Here is a 21,589-nt window from a genome sequence, read left to right as displayed (position 1 = left end):
TCAGATTAAGATATATATAGTTCATCTTTATGTTCTAAACGTACTGTCTCATAATCTGACGATTATCTAGAGGGATTCGACTGATCTGACAAAAAAAAATTAGAAAAACGGTTCACCTTAAAGGCCATCCCTGCAACTTCCCGCTAATTCCATTCCTGGGCGCTTAAAATTGTACTTATGACATTTTTGAGCTCAAAATATAATTTATGTGATATTTTGAGCTCGCTGAGTTCAAAGAAATAATATTTCTATGCATTTGAGCTCTCTCAGCTCGAAAGTCTGATAGAAGTTTCATAGAATACTATTTTTGGAATTTTCAAACCGCAATAACTTTTGAATGGATGAACCAATTTTCACGCGGTTGGCACCATTCGACGCAGTTTTATCATCCTCATAAGTGATTTTCAGGTTTTCATTGATCGAACCGAAAATTCCGGAGTAATCCCGAAAAAACACTTTTTTCGGTTTTCTTTCGTTCACGATATCTCTCGAACGAATCAACCGATTTTGACCAGCTTGGTGGCAATCGACGTGGTTTTTTGATATTAAGAGCTGATTAGTTTTTGGAATCGATCGGTAGAGCCGTTTAAAAGTTATTCCAAAAAAACCACTTTCAAGAAAAAATTTTTTTTCATTTTTTTAAATCATTGAACTTAATTAGTTGAAAAGCTCAGGAAATAGCATGCATATAAATAAGTGTATGCTCTCTTAGTAGAATACATGTATTTTAGTAGAATACATGTATAAACTTTAATTCACACAAATAATATTAAAATAGCAAGAAAAGCCAAAACGTTGGAAACACGTTGTAAACAGTATGCCACGAACGAGTGTTTATGATCAGTTGTGATGACGTCATGGCAGCAGAAACCAGAGTGGGGACGGAGTGAGAGAGTAATAGATAGAGAAAGAGTGAGAGAGGAATAGAAACGCGAAGAAGGAAATGTAGGCATCACGCAGCTGCATGCATTTAACTTTATCGACGAATTTTTGTTATTTCGGCTTGCGGAAATCGTCAGATTATATATTTTTCATTATTCTTGAATTATTTCCTTCAAAATAAAAAAAAATTTAGCTACGCTCGAGAATGTCGAGATAACGTTTTTTTTTTACAACTTTGTTGCCCTCCCCTCTCTTTACGTCACTCTCAAATTGTCAGATTAGTGGAATATATACTTTTTAGGATGTAATTAACTCACCCTACCTTAATCTGACGCGCTCGAGAATTTCTGATGGTCAATTTTTTTTTACTAATCTGATCCTGTATCCTTCACGGGCGGCCTTATATATGGGCCTCATGTTTCGTGGAGGTACTTAACCGGGTACAAGGTATCCCCCTGTATATTAATCTGCCGCGCTTTAGTAAATCCCGAAATCCCCGCTTGGGCTCCCCTACTATAATTGCTGGTACTGAGGCATACCTGGCATGCCGTACGGGTAATAAGCCTGCTGTTCAGGTGACTGTTGACCGCTAGCGTTTGCCGCCGGATACCTGCTGTTTATCGCACTTGGTGACGACCTCCTCGCTCTCGTATTCGCTCCGTCTAAAATCGGGTAACCGGAATAGTTACGGTGCGCGTTATATTGCCCGTAATTTAGAGGCGAGTTAGGTCGTGCAATTTGGACTTTTTGGGTTTCCCCAGATGTTATAATTCCCTGTAGCATACGGGTTTCCGTTTTTCGGACTAACTTAAACGCTTCTTCGAAGGTTGTTACTCGACCTTCCACGAATTTTTCCATTGCCTCAGGCAATCCACGAATATACGCGTCCAAAGCGTTTACCTGCAGTAATCTTCATCACTGCATCTACCTCCGATTTTTGATATTCGTCCTCTAAAGCTACGCGAGGTCTACTCGATAGAATTTTCAATCGATCATGTCAGACATCTTGCTCCCGCCATCATGTTGTTTACATTGGTTGGGTTAGGTTAGCTTAGGTTGCTATCAAACCTAGTATAGGCGACTCGCTGAGGTCGGTAAGTCAGTTTGAGCCAACCCCCCCCCCCCTCCCCATATAACAACTAATCTGGAACGGAAGTGGGCCTTTTACAACCGGCGCCGCAACGTGGCGGGCCACAAAAATCAACAGCAAGCGGAAAAGTTACTCCCAAACGTTTATTCTAATTAATAGCATAATATAAATGAATTAAAAAAAAAATATATGTAGATTATATTTATTATATGATTACGTAAGTATTTCAATTCATTGATCAATGCGATTTAATCCCGAACTTTTGGTTGAAAAAAACCCAAAATCTGTACATGTTTTATTAAAATTATGGTGTGCGCCAAAAGCCGTGAAATGGGCCTTTTTTCCCTTGTGTGTTTGCATTATTCATCTAAGGCTCGCTTCGCTCGTGGTGCGAGTCTGCGACTGTACTGCAAATTTCACATGCGGGCAAAAATGACCTATTTTCTGCCCTCTCTACACAATATACTATTCCAATGTCACGGCCATTTTGTTTTCGATTCAAACATTTGTTCCCGATAAGCTGAGATTATTCACGTGAAATGTATGATTTTTACAGTGGAACTCTGATGCGAATTATTATAAATGCATAAAATGCTACCAGCTTTGTTGTTAATTATGAGTTATTTTACTGGTGCAGTGATTCCCATACGCAATTATAATGTGTCTACTTTTGCAAGTTTCAACTGCGCAACTCAAGAATCATTTTTCACATTGTCTCTTCCATTGCTTCAAGTACTTGAGCATTCCACGAAGTATCAATCAAGATTGGAAGTTGAAATTTTACATCGAGTCCAGAATTGTTTTGCATGTTAATATTGGTCAAAAATTGTATTCTGATTTTTCTACAATTTCCTAAACTTGCGTAGCAAAGTCAAACGAACATTTTTGAGCCTCTGTCAACAATGTAGTTCTTATTACAATTAAAGATATGCAATTTGAAGAAATGATTGAACCCCAAAAAATTGATATCTAATTGGAATTTGTCCGTGAAATTAGAATTTTACAGAAGACGTTTAGACAACAAACTAAGAATTGATAAAAATATAATTAAAAAGAAACATTACTAATTTTGCCTTATTTACAGATACGACAACTCAACAGGTTCGTTGGAAAATATCGCATATTATCAGGTTGCGCTCTCAGAGATACTGCTACAAATGTCTGACGTTTCACTTGATCAAATGGCTGCGTTATCATTTGTATCTTTGGTATTCGTGAAATATTTCCCCGACCTACCTAGTACCAAACATTTGCTAGCAGTGGATTCATTAATGAAAACCATTCATAATATCAGAAAAGTATGTAGACGCTCACACGACGATTTCATTCGGCAATTAGGTAAGTAAATTTTGTACCCAACTTACAAAACAGAGAGTCGATAAATTCGTGAGCTCTCAGTAAGTTGTCACCGTCAAAAAATTGTGGGATATTGAAAGCAATATCGATCTTTGTTTCTAAGGCGGTATCTCAAACAAAAAAAATATTCGGTGTTTTTGAAAAGCTGATTACATGATCGCAAAAAATGTGGCAACTCTCAGAATAAGTATTCTTTTACCAAAACTGAAAATGGTTGCAAAGTGTTATGGTCTCGCTCTGGTGAAAATTTACTCCGGTAATCTGTTGAATTTTTCTGTAACTTGTACAGTTTTTTAGAGAATCACACATTCTGTTTCCGTAAAATGTTTGCTTTTTACTTTGTGATTCCTTCTACAAATTTGAACGCTGCTGAGAAACATTCAAGATTCTAATTGTCGTTGAAATCCGGATTTTCTGTCTGATCGTTGAGGTGTTTTTCGTAATGTTTTATTCAGAAGCCTGATATTTTGGGTTCCATATCGAGTTTACTTTCCAATTTCTGCTAGTGATGATGTTTTTAGTTACGATTTTGAATGCCATCTGCATGATTTTTTATCAATTTTAAATACTTTTCGGACTTCATATTTTCTAGCACACTTGACAACGCTGCAGTAGCAAGGTCCACTTCATTGATTGATTGATTGATGTGGTTTATTAGCTTCAGTAGCTACATTGTAGGTTAGAACTCTGAAGTATAACTTAAGGTTTTTAAGCTATACCGTTTTGTTTCTCTATTATTTATTTACTACTATCCCGACTCTCTCTCACTACTTTTGATGTACGGCACTAATGCTCTTCTAAACCTTTGTAGTATTCGTTCTGCCCTTATTTCAGCTGGTAGATCATTGTATCTTAAACCCGTCGTATAGCAGCATTTTCTGTTCCTCTCTTGTTCTACATCTACTTATAAGTAAAGTACCCCTTTGTCTTGTTTGCATTCCTCCCCCAATTCCAACTAACTCTATTTTATTTTTCAAATAATTGGGACACCTCCAATTACCATTTTATGTATCAGAATACAAACATTATATGTAATTCTTTGTTTGATTGCCATAAACTGCAACGCCTCCAACATATCTGTAATCCTTACTCTAATATTGCAACGTAATATAATTCTCATGCCGTTATTATGTAGTTTTTGTAGGTATTGCATATTTGCATCGCTTAAGCATAACATGATCGATGAACAATATTCAAATAACAGCGCTACTATCGTTTTATACAATACGCCCCTCATATATGCTGTCAAGTTTGCGCTAATTCGTCTCAACACCCCTAACTTCGATCCCATTTTTCTCCCAAGATAACTGACATGCGCCGTAAAATTCAAGTTTTTATCTATTATCACCCCCAAGTACTTAAATTCCCCTACTACCTTTAGTAATTCATTTTTGAACATTATTCTTACATTACTTCCCATAACTTTATTTCTTATCCCTCTTACTAGCATCACTTTGGTTTTCTTCACATTAAGTTGTAGTCTATTAATTTCCAACCATCTGCCAATTCTTTTGTATTAACAGCACTGAGCTTGCACACTTTGGAACCGGTCTATCAGATGGCACTTCATGCGTAGCACACACGTAAATTTGTATCACTGGATTTCCGGAAAGCGAAGGCCACCGCTGCCACCAATGTTACGTCCGTGAGTAGAGTTTACTCCTGAGCGGAAGGAGTAACCTGGTTGGCTTCGCTTTTACGTTTCAGGTTAACCGGAAATCAGGATGAGGATTGAATAAACTTGAGTATATTTGATATATCGATTATATGTTTATTGCGTAGAAGTTGAGATACCGGTAGGAATGAATTGTGTTGTGCGAAAGATATATAAGAAGTCTATATGTGGAGTTGTCGAGAGTTAGAATAGGAGTGTCGCTCTAGACTTGAAACGTACGGGTTCAGAAAAGGTGTGAAAATGCTAGAAGTAGGGAATAGAATTTGATGAGTAAGCGCGATAGTGAATAGCGTGAGACTACGTAGAGATAAGAGGACAGGACAAAGACCATGAGATTCATGTAAGAACTGTGGGAGAGTTGGCGAGTAGGAAAAATAGAGAGAAGTGGTATGCTGGACGTAACACTTCGCTAAAAATTGGTTTTTCGTTTAAGAATCATGATCACATTTTTTTTCATGTCTTAAACTCCTAAGAATTAGGAACAAAATCATCATTGATTAATTTTGAATTTTACTATAAAAATAAAAATAAAATCTAAAAAACAGGTTTTTTTGAAAATCACGAAAACCGTTTGGTTAAAGAGCTAAAAATTTAGGTGAATTATTTTTATTTGACCCCAAATCGATCCTCTAAGTGCGAGTCAAAAAAGCCCCGGGGGCAGATTTCCCATATTAACCCGGCTATACCCTTTTACTCTTTGCTATCTACCTTCGAGGTAGCTCTCGAACCAGCTGAGTACTTTCCCTTTTATTCCATACCACTCCATTTTCTTTAGTAAAATATTTCTATTCACTAATTCGAATGCTCTTCTTAAATCTAGGAATATGACTCCTATAATTTTCCTCTCGCCAATACTCTTGTTCCATTCTGATACAACCCATTGCAGGATTGTTTCACATGAATGCTTCGCTCTAAACCCCGATCATCACATGTCCAACAAGCTTTTATTTCTAGTATTTTCTCATAAACCGGCAATTTATTTATTGGTCTAAATTCTTCAACTTTTTTTGTTTTTTCTATCTTTGGTATAGCGACCATTATTGCTTCTTTCCATTGACTAGGGAAAACTTCTTCTAAAGATCTATTATACATGACACATATTTTTGCACCTGCTACCATAACCACTTTTTTCATTATTTCCACAGTTATTCCTTCTTCCGTACCACTTTTGTTTTCTAATTTATTGCGTATTCTATTTAGTTTTTCTGCTTTTATTCCACTAAATATTCCAAATTCACTATCGGTATGCGTATTCGCTTCTAATTCCACATTATCATTATCCTTGGTAATCATTCTCAGACTATCTACAAAGTATCTGTTACATATATTAGCCATTTCATCTATATTGTTATATACTATAATACCACTTTGGATTTCGCCATATATATTATCATTACGAACATTACCCTTTAACAATTTTTTGCGCGACTCCCACATTCGTTTCGGATTTTTCTTGTTTTTGTCCGGCTTTTTTCCAAATAGTTTTTCTTTGCTGTTCTACACTCGTCCACCACTGTGTTTCTGAACTGTCGATACTATTCCCACGCATTTATTATTCCCATGCATGCTTATAGGTCTCATCTCTCTGTTTTACTATTTGCCGAATCTCGTCTGTGAACCATTTCTTACATTGCTTTCCATTTTGCAGTGTAATGGCCTTTCTTGGCACAACCTCATCAAGACATTTTACAATCGCACTCACAGCTCTGTTTGCTAGGAGATCGACATTATTATTTCCTTCTATAACGTTTACGGTACTATCAATCATTGCAATAAATTTTTCCACATTCATTCTTTTATAGTTGTTAAAGAAGACACAAATTGTTTGAGTAATACAAAGTTTATTTAGTATAAGTGCAAATGGGCACCTGTGTGTGTACATGTGCTTCTTGCACTCTGGTCGAGATGTAACTCACATGGCCGCTGGCCACACTAGAGAAATAACGCGGGAGCACACAGCGCGCTCTACACTCACACACATGAAATACAAGAAACTCATTCTAACACTCCCCCTGTTTCTGTACTTCCTAATTCTAAGCTTGGATGTACTGCTCTGTTAGCCCTATTTCATTCCACAGAAATATAAAGCGAGTCTTTGGTATTGGTTTCGTGAATATGTCTGCCTGTTGATATTCGGTTGGCACATATTCTACAACAATTTCTCCTGCCTCATATTTTTCTCGAATAAAATGATACCGAGTACCTATCGATGTGCTTGGTTCGCTTGTGGAACTCAGGATTTTTGCTTAGCCTGATAGCACTCTGATTGTCGACGAATAGTGTTGTTGGTTGATCGCAACAATAACCAAGCTCATACATTAGTTTTCTCAACCACGTTGCTTCTTTAGTAGCAGTTGCTGCTGCAACCTACTCCGCCTCGGCTGCGCTTAACGTTACTATTTTCTGACGTTGTGCTGACCAAGTAATTGGACCGCCTGCGAATCTAAATACATAGCCTGTAATAGATCTTCTTGTTTCAATATCATTAGCGTAGTCTGCATCTGAAAAACCTATAAGTTTGGATTCTCTTTTATCGTACGTCTACTTAATTTCTAGACTAGGTTTTCCTTTTAAATATCTGTAGATTCTCTTTACAGCCTGCAAGTGGCTGTTGTTATGATTACTTAGGTACTTGCTTACATTATTCACAGCATAAGATATATTTGGACGGGAAACAGTGGCCAGAAATATTAGTGAGCCTACTGCTTCTCTCTAAGGAAGTTTAGTTTGGATTTTCTCACCATCCTTGATAGGATACAACAGACAATGCGGGTCAGCTGGAGTACTAACTGCCGCCGCTTCATTCATACGAAACTTATTGATTATTCGCTCTGTGTAAGCTGTTTGGTGTAAGTATAAAATCTTATTTTTATGATCTCGCTCTATCTGCAGTCCAACAAAACTACTAGCGTTGCCAAGCGTGATACTGAAAGCTTTCTCGAGAGATTCTACTATGGAAGTTAGGGTTGCTTGTGATTTGGCTGCTATTAGTCCGTCGTCCACGAAAAGAGCGAGATATACATTACATTTGTTTATAGTACCGCGAAATATACATTTTTCCGCCTCACACTCATACATGTTATATTGTTTCAGAAAGTTTACAAATTTTTCATTCCAACATCGTGCGGCCTGTTTTAGGCCATACAATGATTTATTTAACTTACACACCACTGCACTATTGCCACTTAACCCTTCAGGCACTTCCATGTAGATTTTTTCACGTAGTTCACCATATAAAAACGCGGTTTTTAGTAGTGTATATACGACATTTCTGGACCACACAATGGCGGCGCTCCCCCCTAGCCCCCCCCAACCTAATCCCGCGACCCCCCCCCCCCCCCCCCCCTCGCTCCCCCTTCCCCCGTTGATCATTTTCGCGGTTTGCCGCAAGATGGCTATTTTCATAGGATTTGACACACACACACACACACACACACACACAAAATAATTCCTGTCAAGCCTTGTTTGGCGCTGGAAAGCCGCGCATAAATCGGATAAGGTAAAAACCCGCTAGATCTATTGAAAAAATTCCCATAAATGACGCCTGAAGGAAGGTTCAAATGGCATTTTGAATGCTTTTAACAATTTTTTTATTTAACATAAATTACATTTAGTTTTCTTATTCTATTCTAAATTATCTTATTCTAAATTTTAACGAGTAAAATTATACATATTATTTTCAATATCCATATTAATTAAACATATTATTATTCCAAAATTGACTTATACCAATTTTTTTACAGTATCACTAATCGGATCATATTGAACAATGCGGTCATGCAAGACCATGCAGTAGGCAGAAGTGTGTGGTGGGAACGCAATGCTAGAGTCAAATTCCAATCGAATGTCCACAGGTCCAGTTTTCAATGTTTTGTTCTGCTTGGAGCAATCGATGGCGATAAGGGGGGCTCGGTTTATTAATTCTTTTTTTTTTTATAAACTTTTTTTCATTTTCTGAAAACTTTTCTCGAGGTAAACGAATTAATATGAATAATTGCTCGATATATTAATAATAATAAATGAATAAATAAATAATTGCTACGTATATGAATTCACATTTTCAAATCCATTAAATATCGTATTGATGGTGAAACGCTTCCGCCTGATGACGGATCGTCCGAGGCGTCAAACATCAAATATTGACATCAATTTTACGTCTATAGTTCTATTCTATAGGTATTGGGGGCGGCGAAAAACCCCCAAGGTACGGTGTCGGGCTGCCCAGGTATCAATTGCCGCTTGTCATCCTGCCAACTCAGAGCCAATTTTTTTCGTACGATCGTGCTTACTTCGTGTTTTTTACTACGTATTAAACACTGAGGAAGAGTCAACTCTTGGTAAGCCATCAGACAGCGCTTATAATCATCAAACGTGATGCTATTTATCGATGAATTTTTTACACCCTTGGCACGCTTAAGGGAGTTAGTGTGAAGGACGGGTACTCAACTTTACACACACACTCCGTTTTATTATGAAAGTAATAATGAACTTTTATTTAAACGAAAGAACAACTTGGACTCGTATAACTCTTATTTTACAATGATCACTGCTCGAGTGTGTTAGCGTGGTCGCTAGAGCTGTGGCGTGAAGCCTGTCTCTCTTCGTTCGTGGCCAATCGCGTTCTCTCTCGAACATGGCGGCGCTCACTCGAGCATGGCGGTGCTCACTCATCCGAGCGCGGCATCAGAGACTGCTTCCTTGGTTTCCGTCGGGACGCACTCGCCGGGGGGGCCGGAGGCGTGTTACTTGGCGGGACCGACTGGGGCGCCACAGGTACTCCCCTCCCAGTCGTTGACCCCAAGGGCGATGACGAAGAAGGTATGTCAGCAGGCGTGTGCTGGAATCTCACGGTGCGCCTGGGCGGCTGCTCAGAAGCGCCTGCATCGTCAGCTGGTAGATGGGCTGGCTTGAGCAGCGCGATGCTCACCGTCTTTTGCTCGCCGTTGACCTCTATGATGTAGCGGCGGTCGTCAAGGCGTTGCAAGACCCGGTGTGGGCCCGTGTACGGTTGGGTGAGCGGTGGCTTGATCGCTTCGACCTTTTTGAAGACGTGCGAGCATTCTTGTAGGTCCCTGTGGGCAAAAAACTTTGGCTTCGTGTGATGGGAAGTCGGGATAGGCTTAGGTGTGCGGAAATGGTTACGGAGCTGGTCGACGAAGGTTGCTGAGTCGGCTTGCAGGTCATCAGTGGTGAAAAAATCGCCTGGGATGCGCAGCGACGTCCCGAAGAGCAACTCTGCAGGGGATGCTTTCAGGTCCTCTTTGTACGTGGTCCTCAGTCCAAGCAGGACGGAGGGCAGCAGCTGCAACCAAGTCGGATGCGAGGCTCCAAGTTTACACATCAAGGCGGCCTTGAGCGTGCGGTGCATCCGCTAAACAAGGCCGTTAGACTGCGGGTGGTAAGGCGTCGTCCTGATCTTCTCGGCTCCGACGGCTCTTGCGAGGGAGGCGAGCAGCGACGACTCAAATTGCGCGCCCTGATCAGTGGTTATGGTGAGTGGAGTTCCGAAGAGGCTTATCCACCCGTTGTACAGGGCCGCTGCTACCGTCTCGGCGGTCATGTCTTTTAGCGGAATCGCTTGTGGCCACCGAGAGAATCGGTCAATGATTGTTAGGCAGTAGCGATGTCCATTGACGAGGGGCAGGATGATGAGATCCATGTGTATATGGTTGAATCGTTGGTCCCGGACGTCGATGCTGGCTGGAGCAACGCGCGTGTGTCGATGTATCTTCGAGCGCTGGCACGCGATGCATTCGCGTGACCACTTGATCGCGTCCTTGCGTATCCCGGGCCAGACGAACTTCTCCTTCATCAGCTTGGAGGTTACTCTGCCGCTCGGATGTGCTAAGCCGTGTACCACGTCGAATGCTTTCCGGCGAAGCTCCTTAGGGATGTACGGGCGTATGCGTTCTGTAGAGATCTCGCATAAAATGCGGTGACCGTCGACGACGAGTGGCTGCAGTATTAGAGACGAGGCGTTGAGCTCGTGGTCTTCGTCGATGTCCTCTCGTTGCTGTGCTACTGCGATGGTCTGCGAGGTGAGGATGGTCGGCATGTCGACGGCTTCGATCCGCGACAATGCGTCAGCCACTACGTTGTCCTCACCAGTAATGTGCGTGAATTTGCAGCAGAACTGGCTGATGTATACGAGTTGATTAAGCTGTCTAGGCGAGGCCTTTTCTGGGCGCTGTGCGAATGCTGATACCAGCGGCTTGTGGTCAGTGCGGATAACAAACTCGCGTCCTTCGAGGATATGCTCGAAATGCTTGATTCCGGCGAAAACTGCGAGCAACTCTCTGTCGTATGGGCTGTAGCGGGTCTCAGCGTCAGAGAGTTTCCGCGAGAAGAACCCAACTGGTCGCCAAAGTTCGTTGACGTGCTGTTCAATCGTGGCACCGAGCGCAGTGGAGGAGGCATCGGTGGTCAACATCAGCGGTGCGTGCGGTGATAGGAAGCTGTTTCGCGTGATGTTCACGAGGCTCTCTTTGGTTGCGTTGAAGGCTTCTCTTGCTGCGTCGGTCCAGGGGATCTTGCTGTTGTCCTTCTTCTTGGCACTCTTGAGGAAATTTGTGAGCGGGACTTGGAGCTGCGCGGCGTGCGGCATGCACGCGCGGTAATAATTGATCGCTCCTATGAAGCGGCGAAGGTCCTGGACGGTCTCTGGGAGCGGCCAGTCAGCTATCGCCTGTATGCGGGCCGCTGGTGGGCAGAAGCCATCTGGAGACACGTCGAACCCGAGGAATTTGACGTTCGCTCGGGCAAATTGGCATTTGTGCCAGTTGATTATATGTTTGCTCTCCGTGAGCAGGTTCAGTATGGTACGCAGGTGCTCGAGGTGTTCTTCACGGCTGCTGGAGGCGATTACGATATCGTCTAAGTACGCTCTGGCGAAGGGAAACGGTCGCAGGAGGTTATCCATGTACCTCTGGAACGTCTGCGAGGCGTTGCGTAATCCTGGTGGCATCCCGACGAACTCAAAGAGCCCGAACGGGGTAGTGACAGCGGTCTTGTGCACGTCTTCTGGTGCGACCGGAATTTGGTGGTAGGCCCTTTCGAGGTCAATGACCGTGAAGATCTTGGCGCCAAAAAGCTCGTGGAGTATGTGCTCGACACGAGGCATGGGGTACCTGTCCGGTACGGTCATCGCGTTGACGTCGCGATAGTCGCCTGTGCCCCGCCATGTGCCGTTCGGCTTCAGGACCATTTGTAGGTTGCTGGCCCAGTGGCTGCTAGAGGGGCGAGCGAAGCCCAGGAACAGCTGGAGGTCCATGAATTCCTTTGCGCCCTTGAGCTTCTCCCCGACCATCCGACGAGTGCGCTGGGCCGGTGGTGAGGATGTGGTGCTGCACAGGGGCGACAGGTCCGGTCCCTGGGGGCGTCGAAGTCTCGGCAAGCTTCTGAAAAATTTTGATTAGAGCCTCTACTTCGGCGTCGTCTGTTGTACAGTGCACGCGCTTCGCAGAAGCTATACTCGGAACCGAGGATTGGAGTAGTATTCCATCCGACCTCATCCTGGTCGTTGGGTCGTATAGGCGTCCTCGCTTCAGGTCGATCAGCAGGCCGTAGTGGGCCAGGAGGTTAGCTCCTATGATCGGCTGCTTCACGTCGGCGATGATGAACGGCCATGCGTAGTCACGGCGCATGGCGAAGTTGAGTGTGGTTACCCGTTTGCCGTATGTCCGGATACCAGTGCCGTTGGCAGCGATCAGCTGGAAGTCGTCGTCGGGCTGCAGCTTCTTCTTCGTCATCGACAGTGGCAGCAGTGAGACAACGGACCCTGAGTCGACCAGGTACTTGGTCCCGGTTGAGCGGTCGTACATGTGCAGGCGCCTTTCTCTCGGCAGGCGTGGATGTTGGGCGCTGCCACCAGCCTCAGAGACTGATGGCAGCCCAGTTAGTTTCCCTGGTCCGCGTTGGGGGCTGGTTTGTACGTGCATGGTTGCAGGCAGCGGTTTGCTGCAGCTCCCCAGCGGAAGTGGTATCGGCAAAGCCCGTTGTTGCCATTGGGGGTCCGTGAACGGCTCCTGCCGCCTCTAGGCTGACTGCCGTTGTTGTTGACGGACAGCTTGTTCAGAATCTCCCTTGAGATACCGATGAGCTGAGCCAGTAGTGCCTTCACCTGGTTGTTGTCTGCCTGGGTGGCAGCGACGCTCGCTTCTAACAGTAGTAATCTGACTGGTGACGTTGAAAATGAGCTCAGCTTGACGGGACTCTCCATGAGTTGGTCGGCAGCAGCTATAAGTTCATCAGCATTTTCAGTTTTAAATATTTTAAAAATATTTTGTACCTGCGTGGGCAGCAGGGCAAGCCACTGGACGCGAAGAGCAGCTGCATCAATCCGCTCGTTGGCCAGGCGCTGCATGTGTCTGTACAGCTGTGACGGCTTGCGTTCCCCAAGCTCCAGCTCGGTGAATAGTTTCTGCAGCTGGCGGTCCGGTGAGTCGGAGTGTCTTTGCAGGATGCGGTTCTTGATAGTTCTGTATTTGTCTTCCTCTGGTGAGTGTGCTAGGAGATCAGCAACTTCCACAAGCGCGTCTGCATCAAGCGCGCCGACCACGAGGTGGAACTTGGAGTCGTCTTTGGATACTTTGCTGTACTGGAACAATGCTTCTATTTGGTAAAACCAGAGCTGCGCGTGCGTTTTGAGAAACGGTGGTAGACGGCATGCTGCCGAGGATTCTACGGCGCCGCGGTTTCCGGCTCCTTCGGTGCCGCCGGGTTCATCGCTCATCATGTCGGACGAGGTGGGTGAGCGCGCGTCAGCAGAATCGTTCGCTCTCGACTCGGAGTCGGCCTCTGACGGTGGCGTATGGTACTCGCGGATTGTTTCGTTGGCAGAGCCGGTTTCGTCGTTACCGTCGGAGAGCGAATCGTCGCTTCCTGTGTAGGCGGAAGAGAGCTCTAAAAACGCGGGACGATTCGCGCCGGAAAATGACGGAATGCCTTGTTCTGCGTTTGGTAACCGCTTACCTCGTCCACGTGCGAGCGAGGGTAATGATGATACTGGCGTCGATGTCTGCGAGGCTTCTCCGAAGGCTGCGAATGAGGCTGAACGGAGGAGTTTGGCGTCGTCTTTTGCAGCGTGCTGCTCGTGCATGCCCCCTTAACTCCAGAAATCGCACACACGTACTTGAGTCGAGTCACTGAGTCGTAGAGTTGTGTTTTTCCTCGAATGTTCGTTGCTCGGTCCTTCCCGAGCTATGCGGGGTCACCACTAAGGGAGTTAGTGTGAAGGACGGGTACTCAACTTTACACACACACTCCGTTTTATTATGAAAGTAATAATGAACTTTTATTTAAACGAAAGAACAACTTGGACTCGTATAACTCTTATTTTACAATGATCACTGCTCGAGTGTGTTAGCGTGGTCGCTAGAGCTGTGGCGTGAAGCCTGTCTCTCTTCGTTCGTGGCCAATCGCGTTCTCTCTCGAACATGGCGGCGCTCACTCGAGCATGGCGGTGCTCACTCATCCGAGCGCGGCATCAGAGACTGCTTCCTTGGTTTCCGTCGGGACGCACTCGCCGGGGGGGCCGGAGGCGTGTTACTTGGTGGGACCGACTGGGGCGCCACACGCTTACTCACTTTTACGCCATTGTCATATTTTTTCCCCTCCTCACCCATCGTAGTAAATGTGTACAGCTTTGCTCGCAGTTCCACAAACTCTGTCGTAATTTTACCGTTATTTTCATCCTTCATTAGCCCTAGTCGTTCTTTGTTTTTAAGGGGAATACCATACACATTGTCGGGCGGATAGTCAGAGGTATCAAACATTGTACCTACATCACGTTTGATGATATCGTGGATATTAGGTACATTGAATTGATAAATAAGGCTATCTGTGTCGGTATACATCAATTTAGCTTGTTTATTCGAAAAGTCCGTTTTAATATAATTATAGTGAAAATCATGGAGAAAGATTTTTGACAGATCTGGAATTGATGCGCCTACGTAAATAGGTTTGGCGAAGTGAACTTTGACACGATTCATTTCAATGATAACCATATCAGTGCCAAATACGGTGCAACTGTGAAAGTTTGTTCGGGCAATAAGCGTTCTCGCACCACCTCTTCCCTCCCATTTTGTGACCAATTTAACATTTTTATGATTTCGCACATTCTCCATAGTCTTGCCGAACACAGCGTTGTTCATTAGTTTATAAAAGTTTTTCTCAAATTCATTCCTAGACCGCTTACGCATGTCTGTGTTGAGAGTGATGTGCGGCTCGAGCCATGGAGATTGTGCAAACTTGAAAATTCTATGCACTTTCGTTAATTTCAATCCTAAACTCAAACACTGTTTCAAATTTCTATAGTTCAATATATACTTTGTTTTGGGGTGAAGGGTGGTCGCGAGTTTGGCATTTTTACTACCTGGAGGAGTAAAATGTTCCGGGCAAAGACGTAAGTCTTTGTGATCCTCGTGGAGTTCCACAGCATAGTCCAAATCTACCTCCAGAAAGTAACCGATCGGCGAATCGTCCGGATGGTTTGTTATATCGATGTGCTGATACTCCCACTCGAACGAACCGATTGGAAAATGCACGCTCATAGCTGCACCGTACAGATTATTCACGTCAAAATACGCGAGATATGATGCCACGTTACTAGGATCAAAATCTTTTCCCATGAATCTATTATTGGCCCGAGCGTGTCGATTAGAACATTGCGCTACGCCGCCTCGAATGGCTCTTTCAATAAATAACACCATTTCAGGGTTGTCTAAAAGTTGCAAATTTACATTAGTATGCTTGAGCATCGCGTCAAAAGCAAGCCCCGGTGCAGTGTAGTAGTGCAACGGATCTAAATTGTATGTTTTGAAGCAGCTAGCGCGGAAATTTTCGAAAATATCGGCAAGCAAAAGAACATCGGTCTTTAAATATAAATCTGAGTAGCCCCCCAATGACTCTAAATGGAATTCCCTCCAAACAGTTTTCGCGTGCTCGTAATCGGCGTCCCTAATATTTGAATTGGTGAGATGAGAGTAGAAATGCGTCTTTGCAGGTAATCGCGTTTCATCGAGTTTTCTCCAACAATCAATGTATTCATAGGGAAAAACGCCTTTGCGGGTCATCAAACTGAACTGAGTCGGGTTATTATAAAATTTACGTGTTATGCGTTTATCAGTATCGGTCAAATATGTGGAAAGTTTATCGATGCTGCTAGCCATAAATCGAAACGAATCGATGAATCTCAAGTGCATCATTGTTCCATCGATGCGTTTCGTGAAGGATATATATTTTTCCTTATTTATGGGTAGCAGTGCAATTTTACCGGGAAAAGTTGACGCTAGGGATTATATTAAAAAGTGAGAATCGTAACCGGACAAATTGTGGAAAACTATTGGAATTGTGTGCGACTCTTTGAAATTCAAATTACACCGATTATGAGCAGGACCACGATATTTACCCGTGAAGTGACAGTGATCGTAACACTTTTTCTCCTCAGGAGTAAACGGTTTTTCACAAATATAACAATTCTTTGCGCGCATGTGACGATCGCGTTGTACTTGAGTAAGAGCCTTCATCGGAATCATGTTTTTGATGCGTGACTCTACTTGAATTGATAAATCTTTAAGCAGTTTCATAAACCAATCTATGCAATCGACACCGCGTTTACCGTGGAACTCCGATAATGTCTCATCGTACGCGCAATGTACGTAGTACCCCACACTGTGCGGGACATGCTTTTGAATTTTACAAGTCTTACGAGTTTCAAATTCATCTGCGGGTTCGGAGATTAATATACATTCGAGACCGGCGTATACGACAAAGGAAACGGTGCCTTTGTTTTGAGAATTGAAAAATACTAAATCTTTACACTTGGGAAATTCCATGCGTACTGTATTTAGCATAATACAATCTTGTCGATGATTGTCGTAGGCATGTTTCACGCTAAAGTGGCACAAACATCTGTCACATGAAAACAGTTGACCATCATGATTAGACAATTGTTTGCTCACTAATCGGGAAAGATCTTTAATCCAAGCAAAGTGGAATCTCGGTGCAAAATCACCAGTCATATCGTCTTCCGGATTACTCTCAACCCTTAGAAGATGGATCATGTCAATGTTTACGCTATACAAATTTTTACTCAAATAAATTGGCACGATGACGCTTTTATTTGATTTTGTATGATGCGAAAAAGTTTGAGATTCTATCCCATATACGTTGATTCGCAAATTATTCAATCTGTCAAGCTATTTCACATCATGTAGAGTAGTAGGGAATTTGATACCCGTACAGTCCAACTGGGAAATATAGCGACGATAGTTGTGAGTCCTATCGGTGTGGGTGTTGACCGGGTGGAGGGCTGCTGTGACGGACCTCACCCCGTGCACGTGTAAACCAGCCATTTTTATCGCTCGATGGCAGAAAAATCGCCACGTTGTAGGTGCTGAAGCTCTTAACTTCGGTAGAGATCTCTTCGCGCTTGGCATTTTCGAATTTGCACGATAATAGACGGATCCACCGAGCCCGCCGAAGGCGGGCGAAGCTTGATCACGATTATACCGAGAGTCTCGTTCGAAAGATCACTAGGTAGTACCGCTAGAGTACGCAGATGCCGCCACAAGCTTCAGCGTCTAAAACTTTTCCAATCAGCTAGCGGGCTCATGCTCCCGCTCGCGCTCGTCATGAGTTCAGAGTTTTGTTGCCTGCATGCCTTGTTGTTGCTAAAATTTATCTTGGGTGGGGGAAAAAACTGATATGAGGTTTTTCGATGTATGCATATACTTTTCATATGCGTTTAGGGGTGGGAGTGATCTTTCGAACGAGACTCTCGGCATAATCGTGATCAAGCTTCGCCCGCCTTCGGCGGGCTCGCTTGATCCGTCCTTTATGCCTCGTGTCTCGTTCTCCGATCACTAGGTAGATGTTTAGAGCTGGTTCCTACATTTAAAAGATCTTCTTTTTTTTTTTTTTTTGGAACCTGATTACATTCTTCTGAACAATATGAACTTTTCATACAAAATTACAAAATACGAACTAACAATTTGTTATTGATTCTCTCCTTAACACTACTGCCTCTGCAAATTCGCTTCTATCTGGGACAATAGGTCTGTTCTAAAAACGGTTAAAGACATTAGACCTATTAGACCATCCGGCTAAATTCTTAATTACACTTAAATCTACTGCTTTTTTCAAAGCTGCTGACGTAGCAGCATGACGTAAACTATGCGGAGCAAACTTCTTGCCTATTCCGCATTTAACTAAAAATGCTCTTATCCATCTACTTATGGTATCTTTGGATGCCTCCCTGTGAGGCTTTCTTGCCGTAATGATTAACTTATCGCTCTCTTTACGCAAATCTTTTGTTACCTCTAAATATCTATTTAGAGTCTGACCAATACATAACTCGGGTTTCTCTGTAAACTCCGGTAAAAGCAGTAATGGTTGAAACGTTCCTGATTTGGAGTTTTTTACTCTCTGAGGAATCTCTATTTCATATCCTCTAGCTTTTCTGATTATATTTTTTATTGAGATCAAGGAGATTGTTTGTTTTCTGTGTGCAGTGATTAATGCTAATAAGACTACTAATTTATCAGTCAACTCTGGTAGACTCAATCTCTCCAGAGGATATAGTTTCTCTAACTCTGATAATACAGGATCTAGATCATATATTCTATCATATTTTGGCTTTGCTGGTCTATTGTTATAAATACCCTTAAGTAACCTACTTATCGTAGGATCTTTACCTATTCTATCACCTAAAATTAAAGATAAAGCAGCTGTACAAGTATTAATTGTACTAAACGCCGCACCGCCTGAATATTTATTGCATAGCCAGGAAGCTACGATCTTTATCTCTGAACTGTACATGTCGTAATTGAGATCTCCGCAAAAACTAGCCCACTCCATGAGCGGTTTCGAATACTGTTTCAATGTTGATTCCGAAATAGATTGGACTATTATCGTAATCGCTTCCTCTTCAAACCCTTGTCTCCGGTAAGCCTCCCAGATAATACTCCTGCCATTAATTGCATCTTTGACGCCAAGGGGTGTTGAATCGTCCTGCATGGAGATAATAATAAATTATTATCCGGTGGAAATATTATTGGCTCTCCCAGTAACATGGTATTCCATAGTGGATACCATGGTTGTGAGAGCCAGAAAGGAACAACTAGTATACCCTGTGCCTGGTCATTTTTTATTTTTTGAATAGTTTTTAAGATAAGTGCTACAGGAGGAAATGCAAAAAATGCTAACTCCTTCCAGTCTACTGTAAATGCGTCCACGTAAAATGCCTCCGGGTCCGGATGCCACGAACAATACCGCTCGCATTTTTTGTTCCCGCTAGACGCAAATAAATCTATCTCTATGTTGCCAAATTTCTTTGTAATACAATTGAATGCCCATTGCGCCAATTCCCATTCCGTATCAACTTTGTTCGCTCGCGATGCCAAATCTGCATCGACGTTTTCTTTTGACGCGATGTACGATGCAAACACCCAAATGTTTCGCAGTTCGCAAAATTGTTAAATTTGTCTAGCTATTTGGTTTAATTTTGGGTACTGAATACCGCCCATCCTGTTTATATACGAAATTGCGGTAGTATTATCAATCCGAAGTAGCAACTCACAATTACGTCTGTCTCTACAAAAAATTTGCAATCCAATGAATGCAGCCAATAATTCGAGATAATTAATATGACTTTTAAGTTCCTCCTCATTCCATGCACCGAAACCAACTTCTCCGTTGCAAGCAATACCCTAACCTGAGCCTGAGGCATCAGAGAATATCTCTAGTTCGAATTTATTCTGGCGAATTTTATTGTTACTAAAAGAAATTTTTTCTTCCCACCAATCCATATCCGCTGATAAGGAATGTGGTATAACCATCGTGGCTGAATAGTCTAAATCGTTTTTTAGTAATCTGAGATACTTTATTCTCTCTAACCCTTTACAATAGAGCCACCCATACTGTATGGCTGGGCACGCCGCGACAATGCAACCGACTAGTCTTGCTAACTCTCTTATAGTACAAGTTCCCCTACCTCTTAATTCCTTTATTAAATTGACAATTTGTTGTCTTTTTGACTCTGGTAGTTCAATTGTCATATTTATTGAATCTAAAATCAAGCCTAAAAACTGACACCTATTCTGTGGAATTAAACTACTTTTCTGCCTATTAATGATAAAACCCAAGGACTCTAACGTCTGTATAGTTAAATTTAAGTTTCGTAAACAATCATTATATATATCTCCAAAACATAACCAATCGTCTAAATACACTACCGATAGCAAATTCTTGCTCCTCAGAAAATTTACTACTGGTTTCATAATTTTCGTATATAACCAGGGGGCTACATTCAGTCCGAATGGGATACAATTCTATTCGTACCTCACATTATTCCATTCAAAACATACACATTTTTGACTTGCTTTATGCAACGGAATTAAGAAGTAAGCATCTTTTAGATCTATCGAACCCATAAAACATCCCTCTGAAACTAATTTCGAAGCTGTCCTAAAATCCTCCATTTTAAAATGATTTTTAGGAATGAACCTATTTAATTTCTTCAAATTTAATACAAATCGCATCTTCTTATTTGCTTTCGGCACTAAAAAATAAGATGAAACAAATTGTTTACTTGATTTCGAAACTTTCTTAATCGCTCCCAAATTTAATAAATTTGCTATAGCTTCTCCCAAAAGGGGTTCGTTTTTTTTGTTTAAACAATTACGTCTCGGAGCTTTCTTTTGAAATGGTTTAGAACTAAACTCTATTCTATACCCTCTTAGGCATTGCAAAATAAATGAATCACTCGTTATATCGGACCAGGCATTTAAAAACTGTTTCAAACGTCCCGCTATACGACCTACCGCTTCTACTTCTTGAAGTTCGCGCTGGTCGGGTTCTGTTGCGTCTGGTTGTTCTGTTGACGGTTCGGCTGGCGGGCGAATCCTTGCGATCCGTACTGGCCGGAGTTTCTCTGGAAGCGCCTGAAACCCGCCTTGCCTCGGCCTCGTGCAGACGGGCCTCGCCAGTTTAAAGATGACGACGCTTGGAAAATCGGCTTTTTCTCTGCCGTTGGTTGCTTTAATGACAAGCCCAACTTTTCTACCGCCTTGGCAGTCTTAATCTTCTGTGATAAATCGGGACCGAATAAAAATTCTCCATGCTGTGTCTTATCTAAGATCTGTCGAGCTTTCTTGTCGACGCATGGATAGAGAAAGGCTTTTCTTGCCTTTATTAATTGATTGTGCAACTCGCACATTAATTTGCCTGACTCAATTAGTCTCGTCAACAATTCCTTGGTATCGATTTCTTGTGTCGAGCCATTGAATATCATGGAGATTCCAGATCCCAAAGCTGACAGACTAGAGCCACACAGGTCCAAATCAGCCGCAAAAAATTTATCTCTTTTTAGGCTGGCTTCCTTAATACTCGCTTCAATCTCAACATTGAGCTTAGGCGTCTGGAAGGGGCAATTTCCCGTTCTCGGGTATCTGTCCAGCAGTGCCATCTTTTTCTCTTTCTTTAATCCTTCCGACAAAATTTTCTGCCAAGTACTGGCTAACTTAGGATGCAAACTAAATTTCTTGCCTTTGTCCGACTCCTCGTCGTCACTCAAGAGCTGCAGCATC

The 21,589-nt window shown here is 42.7% G+C and overlaps 1 protein-coding gene across 4 annotated transcripts in view; it reads left to right on the top strand.

The window, feature by feature from the left end:
* Nucleotides 1-21,589, top strand: part of LOC124217605 (DNA-dependent protein kinase catalytic subunit) — a 152,725-nt gene that overhangs the window by 99,886 nt on the left and 31,250 nt on the right. For all 4 annotated transcript variants that reach the window (XM_046623460.1, XM_046623459.1, XM_046623458.1 and 1 more), the window contains one exon: nucleotides 3,057-3,310. In XM_046623460.1, the coding sequence (XP_046479416.1) occupies nucleotides 3,057-3,310 (254 nt within the window). The remainder of the gene's footprint in view (nucleotides 1-3,056; nucleotides 3,311-21,589) is intronic.

The sequence above is a fragment of the Neodiprion pinetum genome, chromosome 4 (genome assembly GCF_021155775.2).
Source record: "Neodiprion pinetum isolate iyNeoPine1 chromosome 4, iyNeoPine1.2, whole genome shotgun sequence".
NCBI lineage: Eukaryota > Metazoa > Arthropoda > Insecta > Hymenoptera > Diprionidae > Neodiprion > Neodiprion pinetum.
Note: the sequence above shows the minus strand (reverse complement) of the source record. Positions and strands in the feature narration are given on the sequence as shown.